The sequence below is a fragment of the Cryptotermes secundus genome, unplaced genomic scaffold (assembly GCF_002891405.2).
Source record: "Cryptotermes secundus unplaced genomic scaffold, Csec_1.0 scaffold369, whole genome shotgun sequence".
In the NCBI taxonomy this organism is placed as follows: Eukaryota; Metazoa; Arthropoda; class Insecta; order Blattodea; family Kalotermitidae; genus Cryptotermes; species Cryptotermes secundus.
Window position 1 is genome coordinate 149,092 of NW_019725844.1, and position 9,639 is coordinate 158,730.

The window sequence follows — 9,639 nt, forward strand, 5'->3', positions numbered from 1 at the left end:
ATTCCCTTTGATAATCTGCATTGCCTGGTGAATAAAACTGTTTGTTTCAAGCAGAGAGCCTGTCATGCTAAAAATAACCAGCAATTGACATAAGTAAAATGGACTACCATTAAAAGACAAATACCTTTCATCAAAGCAGTTGATGCTGGTTAGAAATAAAAATACAGACATCTGCAACAAATAGGTACTATAGGATTCTGACGAAGGTGTATAACACTTAGTGATATTGGGTTTTCGGTCCAGTGACTGAGGCTAGCTCTTTCTAAGGGACCCAACAGAATAGGTGTTTTCCCTCACCTGAGGATGGAAACAGATCCAGTTTCCAAAACGTCGTGTTTTTCTTAGTTATCTTAAAACCAGGATGATGGATATAGTCCGAAAACCCAATATCTCTAAATCTGAACAAAGTTTGTGTTAAAAATGAAATTCGTCAATAATAAAAAACTGCAAACAAATATCACAATTTTTGTGAAAGTAAATTTTAGCAAGAAATATGACCTCTGCATATGACAAGCACACACATTTAAATGTTTCACTGCAATTGGTATGGAAATACTAAAAATTTACATTTACAACTATAACAAATTCAGCGATAAATAAATGTCATCTTATGTAATCATTTTGCTATTTCTTAAACATCAGTCGAATAATATTTTCCCACAAGTGTCACTTGAAACCCTCATGATGACAAAACTACATAGGTAAGTCAATAAGTAAGTTACAAATGGATATAGAACTTAAACAAATAAGAGTACTGATTTGAAAAATGCTTTTATTTCTCAACATAATCTCCCTGTACATTGAGGCACTTGTGCCATCATTTCACAAGCACCTGAAAACCAGCAGCATAAAATTCTTTGGGCTGCTTTCGGAACCAGGCAGTGACTGGGATCATGAAGGCATACTGCTCACCACATTCCAGCCTCAAGGACAAACCATATATGCTGACTCCTACTGTAACATCCTCAGGAAACTTCGTAAGGCCATTTAATGGAAGAGATCAGGACTCCTCACCAAAGGTGTGTTGCTCTTGCATGACAACGCGTGTCCCCATACTGCCAACAAGACAAATGAGATGCTGCGAAATTTCAAGTGGGAAGTCCTCGAGCATCCTCCGTATACCCCTGACCTTGCTCCAAGCGACTTCCATTTGTTCGGTCCTCTTGAACATCATCTTTCAGCTGAACATTTTCCCGACGATGAAGCTGTAGAAAGGGAAGTCACCACCTGGTTCCGACAGCAGCCCAAAGAATTTTATGCTGCTGGTTTTCAGGGGCTTGTGAAACGATGGCACAAGTGTCTCAATGTACAGGGAGATTATGTTGAGAAATAAAAGCATTTTTCAAATCAGTACTCTTATTTAAGTTCTATATCCATTTCTATCTTATTTATTGACTTACCCTCGTATAACACTAGCACCACAGAAGTTTCTATACTTTACCCTTTATGTGAATATTGCTTAATGGCGTACAATTTAAATTTGTGCTTTAAAATGCTTGCAACATTATATACAGCATGACAATAAAAGAATATTATTTATACCTTCAAGATTATACAGAAAGCTAATCTAAATGCACCCCTTTTCCCAGAAGTCTTTGGACTAGGTGTAAATGAAGGTTTGGCTGGGTAGTTGTACACTGGAATGTATGTTGAACAGATGTTCTGAAGTCTGTGTTGACTAACTGCTGTACACAGCATCTTCGGCTGCGGAGTAGCAATTTTTTTAAACCAGCGGAATCCAGAAAAGGCACTCCACAGCTATAACTGTTTGATTTAATATAAAAGTTGGAGATTCTCTGCTGACTACTCTAGGGGCGAAGTCACGGTTATGCAACATTAGTTTTCAATATAATAATAAAAATGTAAAATTCCTTTATGCTCGCACTGTATTACACAAATAAGGCAGAAAATTTTTTTTTACCAAACATTCGGATGTTGTAGTTAGCACTTCTGTTCCATTCTCGAAGGTCCTGGGTTCGAACTCTGAGATAGAAAATGCATAAAAATTTAATCAGAAAAACTGAAAGGAAGAGATCACTTGGGAGACTCAGGTGTAGATGGGGGCTTAAAAATATAAAAAATACCTATCAAGAAGGTATTATGGTAAACTGGTATAAAACTAGGATATTAGAAGTTGAAAGTAACAGCAGGTATAGGAAATTTGAAGAATCTGCTCATATTGCATATTTAACCAATTTGATCAGGTGGTCCAGTTTGGATATTTCTCCCATATGGATCCCCTTTACCAGCAATGAGGTTAACAAATCACAGGGCTCAAATCAAAAGAACAATCAAAGACTCTGCTTTTGTAACATAAACCTCCTGCCTTCAGGAATTGTACCTATGAAATTTTAACACTTTTTAGTTAAAAGGCACAAATAATGACAATAATGACAGAGGGCCTTGAGATAAACTGCCTGATCAACTGGCTTTGGACAAGAAACAGAAAGACTGGCAACAGGGTTGCTGACTAGCACCTACATGCCCTCTCAGATAACTGTATGAAGAAAATGTGTTTGGAGATGGAATTTTCCTAACACATGCTCAATGCTGAGCTCTGGCCAGGCATACAATGAATATCTTTGGCTCTGCATGGTTGAAGCCAATACATACTAGTAGTGCCTCAGTCAAAAAGGTTCTGGCTCTAGCATTAAGGATGAAGGACACTCTTGAATTTGGACGGTGCGCAATGGACTTGATAGAAGTTGGAATGCCTTATGTTACTAGAGTCTGTTCCTCCCATGTCAATACTCAGTACTCACCTTCTGTCACTGTTATCTCTTAAACTTAACCAATGGACCTATATTACCATTCCTCATTTTTTTAAATGGCAATAAGTAAACAGAAATTTATTATTAATCACATTTATTTTATTCTACTTTATCATTATGTTATACTGAACTGAACACATATTTTATTTTAAACTTATTCGATATTAGGTTCATTATTTGTCAAATGAAAACAAGTCATAAATAGTATTTCTCGGTGTGGAGGTCAATAATGTTTCTGCTTGGCTAAGATATACAGCATGACGTTTTGGCAAGTTAATGTCCACAACTAATATCCAGTCTATTCCTTCCCTTCATTTTAATGTTTACCACTGTAGGAAAGCTTTCCTCACAGCAAAACATAATGACAAAAGGGATTAGAAGCTTCAGATTTCTGTCTTTGAGAACTGAGAATTCTAAACCATCTTGCACCAGAGAGTTGCCATATCAGAATTCTGAGAATATTCTTTTCATGTGCCTTTCTTGCAGACCAAGTAATTATACTTCAACCTTGACATCCTTGTCTTTAATTATTATTTCTTCCATTACGAACGCTCTCAAAATCCATGCATTCATGTGATGCTGTTATATGTGTGGACAGTATCCACTGATGGCTTCTGTAACTGACAGTAAGTATCTCAGGATATTATAAGCAAATGAATATTTGTGTTTGGTTGACTCAAGCAAATTTGTCAATTCTAACCAAACAGATACTTCACCAGTTTCAACCCTATGACAGTAAAGCTGGAACTTAGGAAGCTAGCAACCTTGTTTTGAGCTAGAATAACATTTACCATGCTCCTTTGTACTGTCTAACAGAATAGAGTTGTCAGTGGGTACAAGCCTTCATTCATTTGCTCTTCATGTGGTGTACAACTTTCCCCACTCTACCCAACAAATGACATCTCTATTCTGACAGTACCAAGAGGTTCAGCTGATTCATTTCAGGAAATCTACAAATCTACATGGTGTCCTAATTTTATAATGAATGTATAATATATTATTTTCGTGAATATTTCTTCTTAAAAAAATAAATATTTCTTCTCTTAGTTGAATACCTGACTTAACATTTTTTCATGAGATAACCAGTGAAATTTCTATATGTAACAGAAATGCAAAAATTCAGCTAAAACCTTTTCACATATTACTTAAAACACTCTCTACTTTGTGACACTGCCTCAAATATGATTTAACTACTACATACAACATTTAGGTAAGATTTGCTGAAAGTGTCTTCAAAGCCAAAGCATACCAACAAAGGACATAGTGGACTTTAGTTCACTGAATTTCCTCCTCTGTAGCAAATACTTTGCCTGCTAGGAATTCATTGAAGATTTTCATGTAAGTTGTCAATAATAATAATAATAATAACAACAACAACAACAATAATAATAGTAGATAACTATTTTACAAATACTTCCTTATATGACCGTTTCTTTGCTGTAAGAAGCTGAGACTGAAACTTAAAACTTTAAAAATAAATTTGAAAGAAAATATTACTTCTTATGATTAAAAGTAAAAAGTAAAGCAAAGGTATCGCTGTAACAGGCCATGGAGGCCCATAGGGTTGTGAGATGTTGAGATTCCCACATTTCTAGAAAATCGGCTCATAGATGGCGGTAAGGTTGTCAGCCTTACGCACCGGCCGCCCTTTACCCCAAAGAACATTCTAAGAATATTCTTGGTACTCATTTCTGTTAGAGGCTGAGTTGACCCCAGGGTCATACTGCAGCTTGAAGGATTAGGTAAACTGAAAAAAATCCAATGACCTCATTGGGATTTGACCCCATGACTTTCCGGCTAGTAGCACAGTGCCTCAACCAACTACGCTACCACAATAAATAAATATGGTCATTTACTACATTGTAAATGATATCATGAAAAATATAAATGGGACAGGATGCATACGAGTACTATGGAAAGTATTTCATGTTGTAAAGATGTATTATAAATCACTAATTAGATGATCATATTTAATTTAATATAGAATTATAAATTAGAGAATGTTAGTATTATTCATAATTTTAGATTCAAAAGGTAATAACATCATTAACGTGTATTATCATGGTCTTAGTTATTAAGAAAAAAAGGAAATGCTCTTCTTTTTTGCACTGTAAAAGAGAAATCTCAGAACAGTAGTTAATCCTGAATTCAATTAAATACTCACATTAAGAAAGACTGTATACCTCAAGTAACGACAATACTGAATGTAATTATGAACTATTATATTTCACGACCAAGGCTGTAATGAAATAGATCTCTTATTGGGTTTGCTAGTGATTTTATAGGACCTCATCAGTCAGATCAATTGTGCTGCAATTCCCACTGTTACTGCATGACTCATACATCAGCTTGGAAGGAACAGTAACAAAATATTAATGCAGTAAAATTAAACAATTTCATCTTGTTAGCTGTTACATCATTCTAATTTAATTTAATCATCATTGGTTCATCCTTTTTATAAAGGTGTATTGAAACTCTTGCAGATATTAAAAAACAACCCTTCCATTACTTCAGAGATGTACCCAAAACATATTCTTCCCTTTCATTGGTAATCCAGAATCTTACTGACAAGAAGTGCCTAATAATAAGCTTAGTGATTAACTGCTTACCTAGTCACTTAGGTTAATTCTTGTTAAACTGCAGCAAGAGGGTGAAGTAAGTATATGAAACATTCACAACCTGTAAATGGTAAGAATTATACATATGTACAGAATTTCTCTATCGGTATTTCATTTTGTCATGCAGTGTCATTAAGAGTTCTCTGACAAAAATGGTAAATATTCTGAAACTACGTCCATGATATGTATGTACTGACCATCTTCTAGTGCACTCAATCTCACATGTCACTTCACTACATGTTTCGGCATCACTGTGCCATCCTCAGGTGTGTTATTTACGTTAAACTATTGCACTGCTAGCCATCATGTGTCGTTTATAAAATTATTTAAAATTTATATTCCTCATTTACTATAATAAAATTTATATATATTAAAATTTGTTAAGATTTATCATCTTATACGTCTTAATTCAAACTCGCATATTATATCATTCTTCCACTATGGCAGTCGTTCTTCCTATATTTTGTGTATACTGTGTCTTGTGATGTATCCTTCTTTTTTTGCTGCATGTGTTGAAAATACAGTTACATTTCATGTATATTTGTTTTGGTAAATATTTTTGAGAATTTGCATTCCTCTTATTGCCAAACTGTGGTCATTGCTTCTTCTAGAGAAGAATGGGGGTGGGGTAAGATATAATGAGTAACAGGAATTGTAAATCATTCCTGTGAAGGTATCTGTGATGATATAAACAGAAAGAAATTTCTGGGAGTACATGTATAGATCCATATTTTCTTTACCTCCGTACTAGCTGGAGGTGAGTGATCAGCTTCAAGCCCCGGCCGCTTTACCCCCAGGGAAAGATCCCCTAGTACCTATTGGATAGGACGTTGAGTGGACCCCAGAGCCAGTCTGGATGACACGGCGAAGTAAAAATTCTTGACCCTACACAGACTGGAACTCCCAACCACCCGACGCCCAACCAGTAGCCAGTAACCATACTGACTGCATTATCCTGGCTCATAAAGTTGTTCATATTCTTAATTAAACACCACTCTATGTAGACATGATGGCGTAGAAGTACTCGAATAGTCTAATGCATTATTAACCTGCATGTGGATGTGAGTTGTCAGCTTCATACTCCACTCATTTTATCACCAAGAAAGGAGCCCCTATAGCCAATCTGGACACTGTGGAGTGGAGAAAAATCTCTGCACTTGCCTGAAAGCAAACCCTGATTCCTCACTGTTCAACCTGAAGCTTAGTCATTGTACTAATGGAGCTGTGAACGTGACTTAAGAAGTTACTAAACAGATTATGTTACCCCTGTACGCTTAACATAATTTGCCCAAGCATCATGCACATGGAGTCATAGTATAGCTGTATACATTTTCAATTTCAGAGAGCACTGTCACCTGTTTCAGTGCCTATTTGACAAGAGCTATCTGTGCTGGTGTGCCTCAGAAACATAAGTGGCTGATCACTTTCTCCATGTAGAAATTGCTATGGATAAATTTATTAAAAGTAAGTACATTTTGAGGAACTGTCCTTCAAATTTTCATTCCTATTTAAAGCTTTGAGGTTAATCTTGCCCATACATGGGTACTATTAATACAGTCATTAGAAAAAATTAACTGTTGGCTTAAACAATTATTTTGCTAACATACAATAACAACAATTTTCACAATTAAATAAAATGTGGAATAATATTATATTGTAGTATCCTGCTGCACTTCACTTAGTATCAAATGGTTTCACAGTCTCATGTGCAGCACATCATTATATTTTTTTTTTGTGTGCAGCCATGTTTCTCCAATTAATTATTGGTCTAATAGGTGTACTTTGTGTAGTGAGACTGTGAAACCATTTATTACAAAATGTGGAAATTAAAGCAAAGAAAATGTCATCCAAATCGAATTCATACTGACCATGAATCATGTACATGTTCAAGTCTTGCTACCTTAGCTCCCGTGAGTATGAGGGGTGAGCCATAAAAACCGGCCCTCCCACTGCGACCTTCAATGATCTATTGTGCTTCCCCTTTGGATTAACCCTTTATTAATCCTATTTCGAATGAAATGTAGGACTTTTTTATGGTGGCATCATAAAAGTCACTTGGTTCCATGAAGAACTGACCCAGGTGGCGATATCTTAGGTAAGCTATAGCCTCATAATCACATAAGATGTGTGCGGCTGAATTTTTTTCTTGTAGGCACCTTTCACAAGTTGGGTCATCTGTCAGGCTCAGTTTGGAAAGGCGCACTTTTAGGTGGCAGTGTCCAGTAAGTAATCCTACCACCCATCTTAGTTGATCTCTGTTTAATTTTAACAGGTCCCTCGTTCTTTTGGCAGGGGTCCTGATATAAATCCTTTTGCCTGTTTGAGTCCAGTTGTGGATTCTCAGTGTTTTTTGTGAATTCTGTTAGTCCAGTCCCTGATCACTTTCTTGGCAACTCCAATTGAGATGCCGCAAGCTGGTTCAGGTCATATGAACAGCTGTTCAGATCCTGTTCTTGCCAGTTGATCTGCGGTTTCATTCCCTGCAATACCCTCATGGCCTGGCACCCATATCAGCTGAACTCTGTTTTGTATGGTCAGTTGTCTGAGGGATTGGTGGCAATCCCAAACCAATTTTGAAGTGATTTGGTGTGTACCAAGTGCTTTGATTGCAGCTTGACTATCTCATAGAATATAGAAATTCCTTAATGGCATACACTTCTGCCTGGAATACTGTTGTACACTGACCAAGGCCGAAACTACATTTCTGCCCTGTTCCATCACAATACACTCTAGCTCCAGTGCCTTTATTTGTCTTGGAACCATCTGTATACCAGATTAGTCCCCCCTTTCTATTGGGTTGAAACCCCTCTTTCCATTCACTTCTATCAGGAAATCTGATCATGAAGGGTTTATCATAGACATGTTTTGGTATCATTTTATCAGATACCATCTGTAGGATGGGTTCCTTTTTCATATCCTGAATCATGTATGAATGTCCAAAACCTTCAGATTTAGGTCTCCATTGGTCATTGCAACATAATCTGTAATTTCCTAACTTGGCCTCTGCTTCCATCTGCAGATGCGGTGGGGGGACTCCTAGTAGGATACCTTAGCTCCCTTACTGTTAAGCTGTAGTCTATGAGCATATCATCCTTTGGGTTTTGCTTCTTCATGTCCCTCCTGACATTTTCATTTTCTGTTTTGTAATTCTAGATGATCAAGATCCAGTAAGACGTAAAAACTTTCATAATTAGCCCACATCTATTATTTTGTGTATCTTTATACACGTATTTGTACAGTCATTGATATGCATATTTGAGTGTCACTTTGTTGTTAAGAGAACTAGGACAGTTCACTTGCTACAGCAATTTGGGTGTAGGCTGCACAAGTGAGAAATTGGAGTTCAATCTCATGAAGGAGGAAGAGATTATTTTCTTCAGTGTTAGGATGGGATCTGGGGCCCACCAACCCTCCCATTAAATTGGTACTAGTTGCTATTTCCTCAGGGTCTGAAGCTAACCACTTCTCTCCATGTAGCATCTTTGGAATGTGCCAAGTTATTCCTCCACACCCTTATATATCTGCATGACGAGGGACTCCATTAAAGAGCACTGGGGCATTTTTATCTTTTATATTTAACTTCACTGTTAATATACATACATTAAGGAAGATTTCTCCTACTTCAATTGCAAGACTGATTGGATAAAGAAGGGGCTTCTAATTTGTTCCTAGTGTAATGGACCAAGTAGATGCATCCTCTAGTTTAGTTTAGTTTATTGTAAAATTCCATCGATCCAATCTAGGCTACAAATATGCCTGACAGATATAGAACCAGTCACAGACAAGTAACTAAAATACACATGCTATGAAAAAAGCATAGGTCAGATCAAACAATAAACCGAACTGTTTATCTTCCTACTTTAACATTAAACATAACAACATTTTAAATTTAATATTGATGATGTACCTGGAGATGTGCTTAAGTTACTGGGAGAAGGTGGTTTGAAAACACTGACAAAACTAATAAACACCATATATGAAACTGGGGAGTGGCCCAAGGACCTTACACAAGTGACAATGATTGCCTTAAAGAAAAAGACAAAAGCTACAAAATGCAGTGACCATGGCACATACAGCAAAGATAATAGCAAAGATACTTAAAGGAAGAATTGGAAGGAAAATAGAGGATATACTTGGAGAGGATCAGTTTGGATTTAGAAGAGGAAAAGGAACCAGGGATGCAATTGGGACGATGAGAATTATAGCAGAACGAACTTTGAAATAGATGAAGAACTGTGTGTTTGCTTCAT

General features: G+C 36.6%; 1 protein-coding gene across 1 annotated transcript in view; it reads right to left on the reverse strand.

The window, feature by feature from the left end:
* Positions 1 to 1,418: 1,418 nt before the first annotated feature.
* The window catches only part of LOC117282251, an 18,511-nt gene continuing 10,290 nt past the window's right edge, over positions 1,419 to 9,639 (reverse strand). The window contains exons 5-6 of the mRNA XM_033751158.1: positions 5,381 to 5,450; positions 1,419 to 1,983 (exon numbers count right to left, since the gene is read on the reverse strand). Coding sequence (XP_033607049.1) covers positions 5,394 to 5,450 — 57 coding nt within the window. The 3' untranslated portion in view covers positions 1,419 to 1,983; positions 5,381 to 5,393. The remainder of the gene's footprint in view (positions 1,984 to 5,380; positions 5,451 to 9,639) is intronic.